The 19,236-nt window shown below is 45.2% G+C and overlaps 1 protein-coding gene across 1 annotated transcript in view; it reads right to left on the reverse strand.

The window, feature by feature from the left end:
- The window catches only part of fer1l6 (fer-1 like family member 6), a 170,338-nt gene that overhangs the window by 75,248 nt on the left and 75,854 nt on the right, over positions 1 to 19,236 (reverse strand). The window contains exons 20-24 of the mRNA XM_041189238.1: positions 18,979 to 19,103; positions 14,202 to 14,336; positions 12,463 to 12,612; positions 4,250 to 4,360; positions 2,424 to 2,585 (exon numbers count right to left, since the gene is read on the reverse strand). Coding sequence (XP_041045172.1) covers positions 2,424 to 2,585; positions 4,250 to 4,360; positions 12,463 to 12,612; positions 14,202 to 14,336; positions 18,979 to 19,103 — 683 coding nt within the window. The remainder of the gene's footprint in view (positions 1 to 2,423; positions 2,586 to 4,249; positions 4,361 to 12,462; positions 12,613 to 14,201; positions 14,337 to 18,978; positions 19,104 to 19,236) is intronic.

The raw sequence follows: 19,236 nt of genomic DNA on the forward strand, positions 1-19,236 counted from the left end.
AGCACATCTCTTTTTTCAACAATACTCTTTGTTTTATATTTCCTCTAATCATAATGCATAAGTCTTATGCCTGTGAAATACAATATTTACAGGGAGGGGGGTGGGGAACTCAGAATTTAACAGCAAGACCTCACTATCATTTCCATATTGAGAGGTTGGTCAGCTACCAGGTAGGGAAGCAATGGCAAAAGTCTACAACTAGGGCTGTTGGGAATGGTCTCCAGTAAAATGGAAGATCGGGGTTGGTGGGGGAAAGGGGGAGAGGGGCATCAGGGCCCATAAACTGGGAGGGAGAGAAAGATCAGGTGTTTGGGAGGGCTGGTGGTATCGGATCCACATGGCAGGATGGAGGGGTTATGATTGGCAGAAGATTTGCTTCAGGAGCCATGGGGATGTGCCTGCACCTCTTGGCTCACAAGGGGTGCTCAGAAAACCACTTGCCCCAGGAAGCCAGCTGCTCACGGACTCATTTCACTGCCAAGTTTCCCAAAGTCCTCAGAAACCTGTCCACCTGCTGTCAAATTTAAATCCGGCTGCTAAATGCACTGTGGGAGCCTGGTTTAAATATTATAATGAGGTGTCCCACTGCCACCAGAAAGGATATGTGCCAGCCTCACAACTCGCCACTATTAAATAGCAATAGGTGGGTTGGGGTTGCACTTTGCGCTTTTTCATTTTTAACCCCCTCCTTGACACCCATTGTTGGAGGGTAAATATCAACTCCAATGAATCAAAGATCTGAAGCTAATGGAACAGTGAAAGATGCAGGTTTGGCTCCAGCACCAATCAAAATGGGAAGATGCTGAGTGGAAACTCACAGCAAAGTAAGAGGCCTAGGCAGGACCTGACACCTTCTGCAGTCAGCTACTAGAAGTCAATGCCAAGGGAGCAAGAACATGTATCTTTTCTCTTCACTTCAATGATATGAGGCCAGAGAATAAAAGAGCAGAAAAAAAACAAAGAACCACATACAGATAAGTCCCCCTGACCAACCCCCCACAAAAAACTAAGATGGTGACACATTTTACTGCTCTGATTTTCCCTTTATTCGAATCATTGTGGAGTGCATTTTATGAAAGCATAATAATTTTCAGTAAAGTAGGCTATGGGTGTGAGTGTAGATGGTTCTGTCTATGTGATTTACTTACACTGGAGTCAGGTAGACTGCAAACTTGAAATTATCAAAAGAAGTTAAATGTAGAAATGTACTTGAAATGCTAATAAGTAAACATAGATGCTGTCTTAGCACAATAAGGTGAGTAGGAAATTTACATTTTTAGATAAGTGAAGGAGTTATTTGGATTTCAAAGGTATGTTAGGATGTTTACAACTAGCCAGATAAGCAAGGCCAAGCAGTGTGTTTATTTTTCCCAAAAGTTACTGACAATATTGGCAACATGAACATTTTTATTTTATGGGAAAAGTACATTTCCAAAGACATATGGAACAATGGAATTTACAGATTAAAGAGTGAGAAACATATATAAGGAAGAATGCAAAGCTATGTTAGGGGGCCATGTAAGATCTAACAGGAGTGTGTGAAACAGCCTTCAGAAAGCCTCCAGCCATTTGTGCATAAGTTTGATGTGTCCAGTAACTAAAGTTGGAGAAAATCCCTTGGGAATTCCATTGTCTAGTGGGTACTGTGGTAACTTGATGACTTGCTTTTTAAATTTAAAATCTATTTTGGACAGTTGCCTTAAAGGGGGTCTATATTTTAGAGCCAGGTTAATTAGGAATCTTAGGATTTGTTATAGTATTAAGTAATTGTAGTCTTATGTATATGCTTGAAATCTTTTCTTTTGTTAATAAATATTTTAATTTATTTTTTAAAATCTCTAATGGTCTTAGTGGACTCATTGCTTCTGATCTCAGTGTACACATCTTCTTGTAATAAATACAAATTGCAAAACCGTTGTAATAACGTGGCCAAGTTTCCCTTGTGGATTTGGTCTACCTGGGACTCATTATCTGCCACATCACAACCATGCACCATGGCTAAACAAGAAAGAGGGCCCAACATTTCAGGGTCCCTGCTTCACCCTTGGAAGTGTGGCAGGGCTGGACTTCCATCTGCTATTGTTCCTTAAATCTGGTGATTAAGTAGTAAAGGTAGGTGGTCCTTAACTGTAGAAGCAGGACAAAGGTGCCTGCTACAACTGTCCATTGGAAAATCAGAGAAGTATCTTGTCACTCTGGTGAAGGAGCCATAAGCCCTTAAATGGACGGAAAAGGGAACTTTACAATTTTAAACAAGAACCCAGAATCGATTAATGCCTGGGCCCTTTTTTAAGCCCAGTGTTGAGGTCATGCTCTTCAGGGCCTCAGGAGTGAATAATGAGCAGCATTTCTGGGGTATCCCAGCAATGGCCCTTTAGCTGGCAGCAAATTCTAGGTGGTGGATTTAATAGTTGTCCACTTACTACTATGAACCAGTCTCCTTGAACTGTAAAGTTTGGATTTTTCTTGTAACTCTGGATGACAGAAGATTTGATGCCCTTCCCTGCATATTCAATGAAAACCTGCGGTCGATCCACAGTGAGGAGCTGCACACGTTTGAGCTCACGGAGGCCCCAAAAAAACACCTGCAGAAAATTGCATTTCAAAATAAGCAGAAGTCAACTTTGAGATTTAAACTATTCAAATGAATGTGGAAAATGCTTGAGCATCTCAGCTATGGCTCCAAAGAGCTCAAGCATGTGCTGGATTATGTAAGCTGGTGGCAATATCATTAGGAGGGCAAGTGGCTGAATATTGTAGCACCAAGAGAGCGATGCAGTTTTCTCAGTATCCTGGCCAATATTTTTTGCCTCAATCACACCACCATAAAGAGATTATCTGATTGCGTATCTCAATGGTGTTTATGGGGCCTTGCTGAGTGCTAAATGGCAGCCATTGCCTCATAATTAATGGAGACGACACTTCAAAAGTCACTCACTGGCTGTGAAACACTGTGGATGCCTTGAGGGCATGCATGGGGCTATGTAAGTGTGAGTTCTTTCTTTCTTGCACCATCAACCCTTTTGTCATTTAATCTTGTCTGCCTTCCGCCCTATAATAGGCCTTCCTCTTGGGTCTTCCACCCCCTCTTCCTGCCTTTGTACTTGTTTAAAACCTATAACTTCGATAACTTTTCCCAGTTCTGACAAAAAGTCATTGGCCTGAAACATTGGGTTTGATTTTACTCTCCCTCTTTGGTGGGTTTGAAGATGGGGCAGGCACATAAAATCCAGAGGGTCCCATGCCTACCACCTACCTGCCTGTCCCTGCCCCGTCTGCAATTATACAGGGGACGGGGGAGCTGTCGGGCAGCCCATTTATCCTTGGGCCAATTGAGACCCACAAATGACCAGTTAGTGACTACTTAACTGCCCCATCCTGCTACCACTGGTATTTTCCTAACAGCAAGGGTAGGCTCATGCTTTGCGGGAAGACTGGTAGATTTAACTGCGTGAGCTGGTGTCAGACAAGGGAGGGTCCTCCTTGGCAAACCTCCTAGGACCATGGAGGCCTCCTCACAATGGTCATTCCCCTCCTTTAACCTTCCCCCCCAAACCCCCCAACCTCTCATAACCTTCCCCCACCCCACCCCCCCTCACCCTGGGCTGGTTGTAGTTCCAGCAGTGGCCACTGCTCTTGACTGGCGTTGCTGAGACAAGAGAGCTGCCATTCATCCAATGGGCTGGCAGCTCTCTAAGGGACGTCCTCCCGAGATAGGGGTGGAAAGCTCGTCTCAGGCTAATTAACGCTGTTGGCTGCAGGGAAATCAACAGGAGTCGGGTGTGTGGGAGGGAGAACGTGGTACCCTGTTAAATCCAGCCCATGGGCTCTAATTCTCTCTCCTCAGATACTGCCTGACCTGCTGAGTGTTTCCAGCATTTTCTGTTTTTATTTCTCTGCTGCTTTCCTGTTACAATACCATGCTTTCCTTTCTTCTCGGTCTGAACGGGGTGGCACTGTGCAGAGCTTTGGTGCTGTGCTTCAGGGTCCAGAGGAAACTGGAGAAGGGAGCAGCCTCTGGACTGTCCCCAGTGCTTGGTGGTGACTGGCTGCTGGGAGCACAAGCTACAGTTTGAGTGTAGCATCTCCCACTCCTCAACAGGAGTGTCAGGATTACGCAGATTTAAAGCAAAGGATCATTTGCAAGAAAATAAAATAATAATTTGTATTTTTGCCAGAGCTGTGGGCTCCCTCAGAACCAATAAGCATAGAGAGTTTAGTCTAGCATTGGCTGCAATATACACTGTACCTCCACTCTGTAGTTGCTTAGCACAGGACGGATGTTGACTGGCACTGGTAAGATCTGATTTCCATCTGGTTCATCAATAGGTGGAAGGTCTTCAACCCCTGAATCAGGAATCTGAAAGTACATTAATTTATGGAGCAAAAGGTAAAGATTCCACACACTCTTACATTCAACATCATTTTCTCACCTAACCTGAGCTCCTCTTCTTCACCCAACTTGTCTTGTCTTGTTTTATCTGTCCTCATTCTGACCAACTCCTTCCCTCAGCTAACACCTTCCTAACAGACAACCTGATCTGGACTGTTTCTCACAGCCTTTGGTTTTGCATTAAACATCTTAAGTAAAGTTGTTCATATAAATTATAGTGAAGTGCAATTTAAAAAAAGAATCTGAGTTCAACTCAACTGAAGAAACCATCTCTTTCCAATACTGGATCCTTTTGATTTTAGTACAGCTCCGTCAATAGTTTCCCCCATTCTTGGTCTAACAATGTACTTATGGCTCTGAATTTTAATTCTAAAATGTTGCCTAGGGATCCTGGGTCTTTCAAAACACCCTTTTCATATTTTAAATTCTGAGGAGGCAGGGTGCCCATTTCTGCTGTAAATTTATATTTGAAACCCACGTTTTACACTCCATGTAATCTGTATAATATCAGTAAATATTTGTTTTTCAATGGCCTGAATTTGTACCAGGCGAATCTCAAATTCTAAATAATCTGTTGTATAGTGTTTTGAGGGGTAGATTCTCTTTGTTGAGCAGCAGTTTTTGGGATATTGTGACTGTAACAAGATCAGCAATTTACTTTGTGCCTGACGATATTTAGTGGTGAGTCATCACAGTCTGATAACATAGGTGCCATCAATTACTCACTGTTAGAGATGATGATTTAATTCTATGCTAAAAGCCACACATTCATTTAGCAAGCCAGTCTGACACGACAGACTGGATTTTCCTCTGTTTTGCCACCTATTTTCAGGTGTCTCCAGGGAAGCCTGGATGAATGGAGGAAAATAGGGCAGTGAAGACTTACGCTTTTTCTCCACCACAAATTATGGAACTGAATGGTTTCCTCAGGTCACTGGAGAAGCTGTTTTTGCCTGATGCGTGCACAAGACGGCAGATGGGCAGCATTTTAGGTGGGGCTGACTTTCCTTGCTGTTGTCTAACAGCTGTGTTCAACACATCTGCAGAACAGGCGATGGGGCTTGTTTGTGTTGGGTAGGTGCACCCCAGAGTTGAAGGCCACACGGGACCCACAGTAACCTGCAGATAAGCTTTTAAACAGTTTTTAAGGCTTTTTTTTCAACTCAAGGTTTTTTTTTGCTTAAAATTTATTTTTTTAAAAATACAATCTGCTTTGCATTATTTGAAAAGGTGTTTTTTTAGGCCGGGATTTTCTGGCCCTGTTGGCATCGTGCGGGGAACAATATGGCGAGAAGACCAAAAATCCGTTTTACGCTGTCGTGAAACCAGTCGTGATCGTCCATTCCACCTGTCAATGGCGGGCCATGTTTCCCGCCGCTGGATGATGGGAGCGTCATTTTAATACATTTGCATCTAATTATAAACCCTGCTCGTCGGTATTATCCCCCACATTAAATTTACTGCCCATGTCAGCATGACTTCAGAATGGCCTGGTTCAGGACTGCCTTTAAAAGGCATGTATCTGGTGACCTGACCTTCGAGGGGAACTCCAAGGTGAGTGCACACAACCTTGTGCTGCGCTTGCAAGCATCGCCCATAGGACATAAAGGATGAGGTGCTGTGCATTTGCCGGGGGCATAGGCAAGTCGCTTTTTCCCAACTGGCTTTCAGTGCGGTGCCAGGGCAAGGGCTCCAGTGCACATCAGACTGGGGGGTTGGTGGGGGGCAGAGTTGGGGTTGCAAAGCAGCGCAGACCGAAGGAAGTACTCAAGCACATGCCGGGCCCGGGTGTGTGTGTGGGGGGGGGGCAGTGGGGGAGTGAGGAAAGTGGCCACGCACTTGGAAAAGCTTGTCATTCTTCCACAGCTGAGACTGTTTGGCTGCAGCTCCATTGACACGCTTGGAGTCGGAGCCTCTGAAGCTTTTCTGCCCACTTAAGCAACACAAAGACAAGAAATTGCCACCAAACGCTCCAGAATGTTTCCATCCTCGGGGGAAGATTGCAAATGAATGTGCGTTTTAGGAGGCAGCAGATCGATTGGCCAACTTGGCAAGTTGTAAAATGCCATTGTGAAAGGTGGGTGATGGCGCAGTCACTGGTGGAGGTGCTTACAGCCCCTTGCAACGTCGTTATTAAGGTATGGACCAATATCCATTGTGGTTCAAGTTAATAGCACAGCCTTGCAGTGCGGATTAGCAGAATGCCTGTGCCCGAATTGAGAGCTCAGAATGCAGTCCAATGGCCGAAGCTGCCACCAACCAGTGAAGTGGGTGGGGTTTCAGACAGCCAATGAGTGCATTACACACTGGCCATCTAAGTGGTGTGCAGCACTCTCCTGCGTGTGTGAAGGGCTTTCAGACTTAACCAAGAGAGGTTCTTAGGACATATACTAACCCATGTTTCTCTCTCTTTGATCCTGCAGGAGGAGAACATCAGGATCATGGAGCCTGGTGATTTAGCGGTAAGCCTCATGGCTTACAGAGAGCGGAGAAGAAGAAGAAGAGAGCAGCGGAGGCACCTGGCTCGGCAAACGGAGGAGCACCTACCTCAAGATGAAGGGGTGGCAGGGCCAGCTGCGCATGCAGTTGAAGATCCACAGCGAACTGTCATTCGTGGGCGCCTCACTAGACCCAGGGTCTATAGACAGTGTTTGTCATTCCTGCAGATGAATGAGAACCAGTGAGACTGGTGCGTGTCTAGGGAATTGGTTGGTCACATATGCCACCTGCTGCAGGATTTGATGCCATGGGGACATGGAGGGCATCCACTGCCAGTGGCAGTGAAAGTGACCGCGGCGCATAATTTTTACGCCAGTGGCTCCTTCCAGGGCTTCACAGGTGACCTGTGCGGGGTCTCGCAAGGCTCCAGATACAAGTATATCTGGAGGTCACAATGACAACTTTGCGAAGGTACAGAACTTTGTGCATTTTGCCCAAGATCAGGAAAGCCAAGAAGCAAAAGCGCTGGGATTTGCGCAGATCTCAGGTTTTCCGTAGGTGCAGGATGCCATCGACTGCACGCACGTGGCGCTTAGATCTTCATGACAACTAGCAGCCAACTACATCAACTGCAAGGTCTTCCACTCGCTGAATGTTCAGCTGGTGTGCGACCACCACAAACAGATCCTAAAAGTCTGTGCACAATTCCCAGGGAGCATCCATGACTCCTATATCCTTAGTAATCTCAGGTCCCTGACAACTTCCATGGTCCAGAGAGGCTGCAGGGATGGCTCGTCGGGGACAAGGGCCACCCATAGAGGACGTAACCGATGACACCCGTGGAGCGGCCTCAGGCTGTAGCAGAGCAACAGTACAACGAGACTCATGCCGTGACCCAGACTTTGGTGGAGCAAACGATAGGTATTTGGAAAACAAGGTTCCGGTGCCTCAATGGGTCTGATGGAGCACTGCAATACATTGAGGGTGTCGCGCATCATCATCACTTGCACTGCTAAGCGGGGAGGACCTTGCTGAAAAGGAGATGGAGAAGCTGCACATCTCCTCCAATGAGGAGGATGTTGAAGGGACTGACGGTGATGAGGTCCTCAAAGATGTGGATACTTCCGATGAGGCCACCGCACTTGCCAGTTGAGGGAGGCTTCCTCACAGCTTCAAGATTCGTGGAGGATGATGAAGAAATGCAGTGAGGACATTCTTGGCATCCTCACCTTGCATCTGTGAACGTTTGACTCCTGTGTGGCTGATGGCAACGCACATACCCTCAGTGCTCAGGCTCCTGTCGTGGAGACGCAGTGGAGGCCCTAATAGTTGGTATATTCCAGGGGGATGATGATGACATGCAGTGAGGACACTCCATAGATCTTCATATTGCCTCTGTGAATGTCTGGCTCCTGTCTGGCTGAGGGCAGCTCGCTTGTGCTCTGTGACCAGGGTCATATCATGGAGACACAGCTGTTAAGATTTAAGTGCACCTGATCCATTGTCAGCTTTCAGCACCTGAGCCCTTCAGGAGCACAGTGTCACTGGTCACAGATGCTGAAGAGATGGGGGCCAGCCCCACCACAAAAGTACTGAGAGCACACAAGAGAGAATGATGGAACTCTGTGATGCCTGCCCACCACATTCTGGCAGAAACGACCAGCACCATCAAGGTGCTGGCATCAGTAATGTGTCCAGGGAGAGTGAAGCCAGACCATCACTTTGGTCTGAAGCTTACACAGTGCACAGGGAAGAGGCCTGGACTGAGGCCTTTATCTTGTGCAGGAAACAAGGTGACACAAACACTACTCATCAGAACAAGGAGCCAAGGGCAGGGAGACATTCTTGGGAGTTTATTTACATTAAGTACAAGTGATTAACACCCATGCCCAGGCTGTGCAACTGCATCTTCTTAACCTTACTAACCCTGCTGCTCCCCTGCCATCCTGAGGAAAAGGGAAGTTGGAGTGAGATCAAGCTGCCCCACATTCCTCTCGCATTGACACTGCTGGAGACCAACTATGGCATCAGCAATGGAGTTAAGCCCGCGCAGTGCAGGACCGATGTCCTGGACCAAAGTCTCCATGGCAGCCGCCATCCTACCAGTGTTGAACTTGGTGCATTGGCATGCTGATGCTATCACTTCAGACTGAAGGTGGACAGATTCCTCCATCATCCCTTGCAATATAAGAAGAGCAGCAGACATCCCTTCCTGATATTCCCAAGCTTGCCTTTGCAGCTCCAGCAACTGAGGTATGACCAAGTCCACAGGCTCATCGTCTGACTCAGACTCAGCAGATTTCTGGCCTCCAGCAGTCATCTGAATACCAGAAATCTGGGAATTCCCTGCTGCCACCTGCTTTGGATCAGGCAATGCGATGTCCTCACCAGATTGTGACCCTGAGGTTCCTCTAAAGCTTGGTCCCACAGAGGTGTTGTGTCTCCGCGCTGGTGGAGGGTGTGGGTGAGCGCTGTGCTGGGTCTTCAATTAGGGTTTCATCAGATTCTTCTTTCGAGGTGCCTTCGGGGCTGGAGTCGAGAGTCTGGGTTGTGGACCCCTTCAGCTGCTTCCCAGATGTGCCTGTGAAAACGAGGAGAGATAATTAGTGTATGGCAGTGGACTATAGGTCAGGGGACTGCAGAACAGTGAAACTGGCTCACAGCATGCTTGTCTGATGGATGTTGCACTACTGGATCTTCACTTGGTGGAGCACCGCCAACCTCACTGCTAGCACTGCAACGGTCAAATCGTTGCCGGTCAGCTGGATGGCTCTATTTTCAAAGTTTGTGAGGATCTTGATGTCAAGCATTCTTCCACCAGTCTGCGACCTCTCCCTTTTGTTGTGTGCCAGCTTGACCTGCATGAATACAGATAGAAAGAGTGTAAGCAGGTTGCCTGCCAGGCCAGATGATAAGGAGGTCTGCCATGTATGGATGATGAGTGGTGCCATAGAGGGGATGAGTACACAATCCGCAGGGCAGATGAAGCTGTGTGTGAATCACTAGTATGCAAGTACAATAAGTAATTAGGAAAGCTAATAGAATTTTATTGTTTATTGCAAGGGGAATTGAGTGGGGAGGCTATGCTTCAGTTGTACAGCACATTGGTAAGGCTACATTTGGAGTAGTGTGTACAGTACTGGTCTCCTTATTTAAGGAAGGACGTAAATGCATTGAAAGCAGTTCAGAGAAGGTTAATCAGACTAATACCTGGATTGGATGGGTTGTCTTATGAGGAAAGGTTGGACAGACTAGGCTTGTATCTGCTGGAGTTTAGAAGAGTAAGAGGTGACTTGATTGAAACATATAAGATCCTGAGGGGTCTTGACAGGGTGGATGTGGAGAGGATGTTTTCTCTTATGGGAGAATCTAGAACTAGGAGTCAATGTTTTAAAATAAGGGGTTGGCCATTTAAAATAGAGATGAAGTGAAATTTTTCCAGTCAGAGAGTCGTGAGTCTTTGGAACTCTCTTCCTGTAAAGGTGGTGGAAGCAGAGTCTTTGAATATTTTTAAGGCAGAGGTGGATAGATTCTAGGTAAGCAAGGGGGTGATAGGTTATCGACGGTCAGTGGGCTGCAGATTTCAGGTTAGTATCAGATCAGCCATGATCTTATTAAATGGTGGAGCAGGCTTGAGGAGCAGAATGACCTATTCCTGCTCCTTGTTCATTTGTTTGTATTTTTGAGATTATTCTCAAATGGAGATTATTCAGCCGCTTTTGGCACTGGCTGACTATCTGCAGGGTGTTGCCGCTGACCACAGCTGCCACTACCTCCCATGCTGGATTGGTGACCTTGCATGCTGGTCTTCGCCCAGAACTGGGGTAGAGGACTTCATGGTGGGCCTCCATAGTGTCCAGTAGGTACCCAAAGGAGGTGTCGCTAAATTTGGGGGCAGGATGTTTCCCTCCTTTGGCAGCCATGACTTCCCAGTAGCTTCTGATCCCTTAGAGAGTACTAGCTCTGTGCAGGGGTGCCCTTTGTATATGGCACCCGGATTAGTGAAGGCCTGAGGTGACAGCAGGGTCAGCAAATCAGAGGCTGCCCTGCCAGCGATCTGGTCCGTTTCCCAGGAATGCGTTATTAATGAGGTGGGACACGTCGGGAATGGGACGACGCGGCGTGAAAAGCCGCCATTGTGATCTGTCCTTTTCCCACCCGCTATCGCACTTTTTGCAAATCTGGGACAATTCTGCCTCAGTTTTAACATTGTAGGCTTGATCTTGGGTATCAGTGGGATCTCTCTTAGATTTCCCACTTGTTCTGTTTTTAGGAGATGAAGGAGGAGGATCGAGAGGATAATCACAGAGATGACAGATAGCAAATCCAGGCAGGACTCCTCCACCAAGCTACTTCAGCAAGGCTTCAGAAGGCTGTCCCTCATCTAGAAGCTGTCAGACAATTGCAGGTAAATCTCATGAGGGAGGCCTTCAGCTGACTGAAGATCTCAGCCCATTGCCAAATGTATCTTGTCATCGCATTCCTGTGTAACTCAATCCTTCACTGACATTGTGTTTCCTCAACAGCTACCAAGTCCCCCATTTTAAGATTATTCTGATAGTCCTTCCGGCAGGCATTGCCCCAGCCTGCCCAAAATAATTCTGCATTAACTCTCTAACTGCTTAAAGGGCCATGCCTCCCCTGGGTGCCTACTCCTGTGCACCTTTTCACATTTAGCTTCCCACAAGCCCTAAAGTGGCAATTCTGAGACAGTAACACTGATTTATCACAGGAGCCTCAGGAGATGGAGGCGGCTCTTCCTTGTCTTTGACTTTAATCCAAAAGTAGAGCACCACATCATTTGGAATACAATCCGAGTTTCAGGAGGCTTTGCTTAATTTAGGCGAGGGGCATTCACTGCCAAGACCAACTCTTTGCACAGACCTGGATCTTACCCTTCATTGGCCTCCTTCCCTCATAGCTAGAGAAAATGATGTGTTTTTTTTAATGTATTAAAGACAGTTACACCTCAGCTGAGGAATGTTTAAGAGTTTTGAAAAAGCCTGAAAAAGCACCAGCCTCAGACATTGCAGTGACCCAAGTTGTTATGGGAACCCAGGCTGGCTGCCTTGGCCTTCCAGTTGCTGCAGCAACACTGGATTCTGCTCCTCCAAGAGACAAAGCGCCTCTAGACAACACTAATAGAGCTGGACCACCATGAATATGTTATAATGTGCACAGTTACCCTCACTTAGTTTTGGTGAAGTATCAGTGGTAACTCTGCCTCACAACAAACTAACCCTTCAGCCATTAACTTTACTGAGCTCATCTTACACGAAAGGTAACGCATGGAGGCTACGTATGTTTGCGGGCAGATTAACTTAAATAAATGATTAGATTTATTCTTATTTTTATTTCTGGGGGATAGATTTAATTGATATGAATGGAAGAGGCCACAAAGGTAATGGCTCACAACAGTGCTTGCCTCGTCCCTCAGGAATCAGCGTAAGCAAGGACAAATTTCTCCCCCCCTAGAGTATACCATTATTGATCTTCTACATATCCATCCACTATCTTAGCTATGTAAACTCCTATGAGCACAAACTATTATCAGTGAAATAATTTATGTTCAAGAGTTCAATAGGACAATAGAAAACTTGATACATTCTTATACCCCAATACATCCTTACCTGCAGGAGTTCAAAGGCTACAAGGAGCTCACCGGCAGGTATGCCACCACAATACATTGGGTGATGTTGAAGCTCAGGGGCGCTATAATCCTGCCCAATCAGCCTCACAACGGGAAGAGCCACAGTGCTACCAATGTATTCTGCTTTACCCTGAAATAAAAGTAGCATGAAAGAAGGGCCATCATTTAGAGTTACCCTGGTAAAACACAACTTCCAGCTGTGTTAGCCTAATAGGGTGAAAACAAAATGATAGAAGTGGAAAACTAGCTTTTCTGTTGTCAAGAAACAGCAGCGAAATCACGATTCAAAATCATAACCTGAGCTGCAGGCAGGCTTTGGAGATTTTCTCTGTCTCAATTTATTCAGTGATTACATGATCAACCAAAACCAACATCTGAATGCTTGCAGCTGAATCAAACAGGCATGTTAGTTGCAGAAAACCTGTGACGTTCGCTCGATCATTATTATGCATCATATTTCACAATTAGGAGTCAGTAATAAATAAAGGTTGCAAACCCTCGACAGCAGGGTAATGCAGTAGATTGGTGTCCTAGTGATCTGTGTCATGTGGAGATTATTTGCACCACTTGAGATTCACCAATTCAATCACCAATGCCAAGGGATATTGAGACGGTGTAGAGGAGATTTACCAGAATGGTTCTAGGGATGAGGGATTTTAGCTACAAAGTTAAGTTGGAGAAGCTGTGGTTGGTTTCCACTGAACAAAGGAGATTGAGAGAAGATTTAATAGAAATTAACATGATTTTGGCAGGTTTAGATAAGGTAGAAAAAGATAGGCTGTTCCAATTAGCTGATGATACAAAGACTAGGGGCCACAGATTTACAGTTTGGGACAAGAGATCCCAGGGGAATGTAAGAAAGAAATTTTTTATGCAGTGAGGATTAATGAACTGGAATTCACTGCCCATGAGCAGAGGTAATGCATGATTTCAAAAGGAAATTGGATAGGCACTTGAGAGAAATAAACTTGTGGGAATACAGGGTAAAGTGGGGAATGTAACTCTTTGGATGACACCACAGAATGCCAGCATGGACCCGATGGGCCCAATGGCCTCCTTCTGTGCCATTTTGTAATGACTCTAGAGGTAGGATTTTCTGGTCCCGACAGGTTCCACCTTGGGCAGGACCGGAAAACCCTGGCCTATGACTTTATATGGAGCCTTTTTTTATCTCAGAATTTCCCACAACACTTTACAACCAATGAAATAATTTTGAAGTGTAGCCACCATTGTAATGCAGGTAAGGGAGCGGCTAATTTGTGCAAGAATGCTCCCACAAACACTCTCAATTGATAACAAGTCCCTTTCCATGGAAGGAGAGAGAGAGTTAGTAGGATGCATCACACTGGGCTAATGTCTGGCACTTCTCAGTAGCTGGATCAAGAATGGAATTGGCACAGGCAAGGCATGAAATGAGTTGGGATTGAGGTAGAGTTAAGTGATTCAAGCAAGAATGTGAATCAAAGAATAAAAATGCAATTTCTTTTTATATTTGTTCACAGGGTGTGGGCCTCACTGGCTGGGCCAGCATTTATTGCCCATCCCAATTTCCCTTGAGAAGGTGGTGAGCTGCTTTCTCGAACTGCTGCGGTCCATGTATCCATGTATTGTAGGAACACCTACTATGCTATTGGGAAGGGAGTTCCAGCAATGTTAATATCTGTCCTTTGTAAAGAATGTCCTTTCCGTTATATAGACAGATTAATATTTTATACTCACAACAACATCTTCATCATACACTTCAATAACCACAAGTGGGGGAGCCTCACTTATCTCCATTGCTTCACCGTAAAGGTGAATATTATTGCACAGAAGCATTTGGTTCCATGTTGGGGATAAAGTCTGAGTAATAACCTTTAAGAGTCGAAAGAAAAAAAAGTATGACTAGACAGCATCTTCACCTTCATCTTCTTGTTAATTTTTTTTTTGACTTTAGTACAATTCCCATTCTTTAAATAAACGTTACCACAAGTTACACAACATGTAAATGCCAGGAAGGACATTATTTTTAAAGCAATGTAATATGACCAATATTCCTCCTTGCCTTAGCCCAACCACCTCAGTGCAAACCTCTTCCAGCTTGCTGGATATTGACAGGTTGGTGAAATAGGCCAATACATGGCAGATGGAATTTAATGCAGCGAAATAAAAGGTGGATCATTTGGTAGGAAGAACGAGGAGAGACAATATAAACTAAATGGTACAATTTTGAAGAGGGTCCAGGAACAGAGAAACCTGGGAGTGTAGGTACACAAATCTTTGAAGCTGACAGGACAAGTTGAGAAGGCTGGTAATAAAACGTAAGGATCTTTGGCTTTGTTAGGTGATGAGAACAAAAGCAAGGAAGGTCCCCAGATAATACCAAGTGCCCTCAGGATAATGCAAAGAAAGGGGAAAAAAAAACTTTTCTTTCCTAACCATTTCACTTACTGCAGGTAAGCTTGCACTGTACATGACGTGCTTGGAGAGCTCCACTTCACTGCTCAGAACTTCTGGGCATGTAACAGAGAGCTTAGGACCCAGATGTGATGTATGTTTATGCTAAACGGGGGAAGGAGAGATCAGGATTCTACCCTATCACTGAGTACCCCGGGAAGGAAGAAGGAATTAGTCTCATAGCCTGAATGCATCTTTGCCAAAGCCCTTCACAATTTTTTTTTTTATTTACAGGATGTGGACATCGCTGGCTAGGCCAGCATTTTTATTGTCCATCCCTAATTGCCCTTGAGAAGGTGATAGTCAGCCACCTTCTTGAACTGCTGCAGCCAATGTGGTGTAGGTACACCCACAGTGCTGTTAGGGAGGGAGTTCCAGGATTTTGACCTAGCGACAGTGAAGGAACGGCGATATATTTCGAAGTCAGGATGGTGTAGCTTGGACAGGAACTTGCAGGTGGTGGTATTCCCATCTATCTGCTGCCCTTGTCCTTCTAGGAGGTAGAGGCCACGGGCTTGGGATATGCAGTCAAAGGAGCCTTGGTGAGTTGCTGCAATGCATCTTTTAGATGGTACACACTGCTGCCACTGTGTTAGTGGAGGAGGGAGTGGATGTTGGAGGTGTTGGATGGGGTGCCAGTCAAGTGGGCTGCTTTGTCCTGGATGGTGTCGAGCTTCTTGAATGTTGATGGAGCTGCACTCATCCAGGCAAATGGAGTGTATTCCATCACACTCCTGACCTGTGCCATGTAGACAGACTTTGGGAAGTCAGGAGATGAGTTACTCACTGCAGAATTCCCAGCCTCTGACCCGTTCTTGTAGCCACATTATTTTTATGGCTGTTCCAGTTCAGTTTCTTTTCAATGGAAACTTCCAGGATGTTAATAGTGGGGGATTCAGCGATGGTAATGCCATTGAATTTCAAGGGGAGATGGTTGGATTCTCTCTTGTTGGAGATAGTCATTGCCTATGTGGCATGAACGTTACTTGCCACTTATCAGCCCTAACCTGAATATTGTCTAGGTCTCACTGCATCAGGGCACGGATGCTTCAGTACCTGAGGAGCCAACAAGAGGGAAAAATACACTTGACCCCATCCTCACCAACCTGCCTGCCGCAGGTACATCAGTAGCAGCAGCATTGTACTTGAATACAATCTGTATTCTCATGGCCCAGCATATCTACCATTACCATGAAACCAGGGATCAACCCTGCTTCTATGAAGAGTGCAGGAAAGCATGCCACGAGCAGCACCAGGCATACCTATGAGATGTCAACCGGATGAAGCTATAACACAGGACAACTTGTGTGCCAAACAGCATAAGCATAGACACAACCAATGGACCAGATCTAAGCTCTGCAGTCTTGCCACATCCAATCGTGAATGGTAGTGGACAATTAAACAACTCACTGGAGGAGGAGACTACATAAATATCCCCATCCTCAATGATGGGGGAGCTGAGCATGTCAGTGCAAAAGATAAGGCATTTACTACAATCTTCAGCCAAAAGTATCGAGTGGATGATACATCTCAGCCTCCTCCGGAGGTCCCCAGCATCACAGATGCCAGTCTCCAGCCAATTCGATTCACTTCACTCCATGTGATATCAAGAAGTGGCTGAAGGCAGTGAATACTGCAAAGGCTTTGGGCCCTGACAATATTCCAGCAACGACACTGAAGACTTATGACTTGTGTCGCACCCTTAGCCAAGCTGTTCCAGTACAGTTACAACACTGACATCTAACTGGCTATGTGGAAAATTGCCCAGGTTTGCCCTGTCCACAAAAAGCAGGACAAATCCAACCCAGCCAATTACCGCCCCATCAGTCTACTCTCCATTATCAGTAAAGTAATGGAAGGGGGTCATCAACAGTGCTATCAAGCAGCTCTTGCTTAGCAATAACCTGCTCACTAATGCCCAGTTTGGATTCCGCCAGGGCCACTCAGCTCCTAATTTTATTACAGCCTTGGTTCAAATATGGACAAAAGAGTCGAACTCCCAAGGTGAGGTGAGAGTGACTGCCCTTGACATCTAGGCAGCATTTGACCGAGTGTGGCATCAAGGAGCCCTAGCAAAACTGGAGTCAATGGGAATCAGGGGTATCATTTTTTACCATAGTAGTGTGACAATGTGAAATGAATGTCACTTTAGCAAAAAGAGGAGTTGAGAGGCTAGGAATCCTGCGACGAATAACTCATCCCCTCACTCCCCAAAGCCTGTCCACCATTTACAAGGCACAAGTCAGGAGTGTGATGGAATATTGACTGGATGAATGCAGCTCCCACAACACTCAAGAAACTTGATACCATCCAGGACAAAGCAGCTGGCTTGATTGGCACCACACCCACAAACATTCACTCCCTCCACCACCGACGCACAGTAACAGCAGTGTGTACCATCTGTAAGATGCATGGAAGGAACTCACCAAGGCTCCTTAGTAAGCGTCTTCCAAACCCACAACCACTACCATCTAGAAGGAAAAGGGCAGCAGACACATGGGAACACCACCACCTGGAAGTTCTGCTCCAAGTCACTCACCATCCTGAGTTGGACATATATCATCGTTCCTTCACTGTCGCTGGGTCAAAATCCTGGAATTACCTTCCTAATAGCACTGTGGGTGTACCTACACCACATGGAATGCAGTGATTCAAGAGGACAGCTCGCCACCACCTTCTCAAGGGCAACTAGGGGCCAGCAAAGCTCACATTCCATGAATGAATTTTTAAAAAAGGCATTCGAGAGGTAACAGTAAATTAGAAATAGACTAATGTGGCTTCCATATCTCAAAGAGAGTGACAAAATAGACGCAGGCATCTACAATGATTTATTTCCTATTTTACAACAGTGACTACACTTGAAAGGTAACTCATTTACTGTGATATGCTATGGGACATCCTGTGGTCCCGAAAGTTATAACAAATAGAAATTCTTTCTTTCCCATTTCATGTAAGACAATGGAAACAATTATTGGGAGTAAACATGGGAACTGTCTGTACAATAATAACTAATAAACCACAATCAATATGGTATTGAGAAGAGGGAAGATTCTCCTTGACCAACCTCCTGAACAACTTTGAGGAAGTGACACCCCAAGTGGGCATGGTGACCCTATGACACAGAGCACCATAACTTCTCAAAGACTTTTGATAAAGTTTCACAAGAAAGGTTATTTGTTAAACTAAAGACGATGAATATTCAGGATTAACCCTAGGACTGGATAGAAAGGATTAGAAATAATGTGCACTGGTTAAAGGAGTTTTGTTGAAGTGGGGTGGGGAGGGGAGAAGATTACAAAGTGAGTTGCCTCAGCACTACATGGGACTACAAATTTATACAGATGACCTGGTTTCAGAAAATCCATGCAAAATGGCTAAATTTGGAGAGGATACTAAAGTGGGAAGGGCAGCGGAACAGGAAAAAGCAGCACAAAAAAATACAGACTAAATAGGACAAAATCTGTAAGTGGACAAAATGATCACAGATGAAATTTAGTGCAAGTGCGTGAAAAGAATCGCAAGCAGGAAAGAAAAGCTGATGATGTATATACTCCATCTGAGACGTGTATAATCCATCTGAGACATCTTGGAGCCTAGCCAGACTCAGTTTTGAGTTACTGATAGTGACAAGCAAATCCTAGGAGCAGAACACTGCAATGTTGACTAATTGTGGAGTTCTAAAGCACAACCTAAAATCATGAAAAGAATATTTTGTCAAAAATGATGCATCAATATCATTAAAAAATTGTGTGTCTGCATGAATAGCAGTGATTAGGCTTCCCAAGGTCATATCTCAGTCAATAATTTGAATACACTATTTTATACTTATGCAGTGTTATCACTAGTATTTATCATAAAGTGAAACAATACTTGCTATTCAGGTTTTTGTATGAACAATGGACTGACCCATAACACTACATATAAGAGCTAATCCAAAAGCATGTTGCTTAAAATAAAATCTTTGGCAAACTGAGGGGACCAGGCATGCTATGATCATCAGAAAGCTTAATCTATGATTGCAATGGTTACAACTGCTATCATATTAATGTATCAATTTTACCTTAGTAGTCTGACAATGTGAAACGAATGTCACTTTAGCAAAGGGATCTGAAAGACCACTACTGTCAGCAGCCAGAAGGCCTCTTGCCTGGTACATGTGGCATCTTAGCTGAAACATATGGTGCTCTGTTCAACACAAGAAATTCAAAACACAGCTGTTGAAGATGTAGAGACAATGATGAGAACAACACTTTGTTAGTTAATAATCAGTTGTTAGCAATACTGATCATAGCTGGTTGAAGAAATGAGATCACTTTCT

The sequence above is a fragment of the Carcharodon carcharias genome, chromosome 6 (assembly GCF_017639515.1).
Source record: "Carcharodon carcharias isolate sCarCar2 chromosome 6, sCarCar2.pri, whole genome shotgun sequence".
Taxonomy (NCBI): domain Eukaryota; kingdom Metazoa; phylum Chordata; class Chondrichthyes; order Lamniformes; family Lamnidae; genus Carcharodon; species Carcharodon carcharias.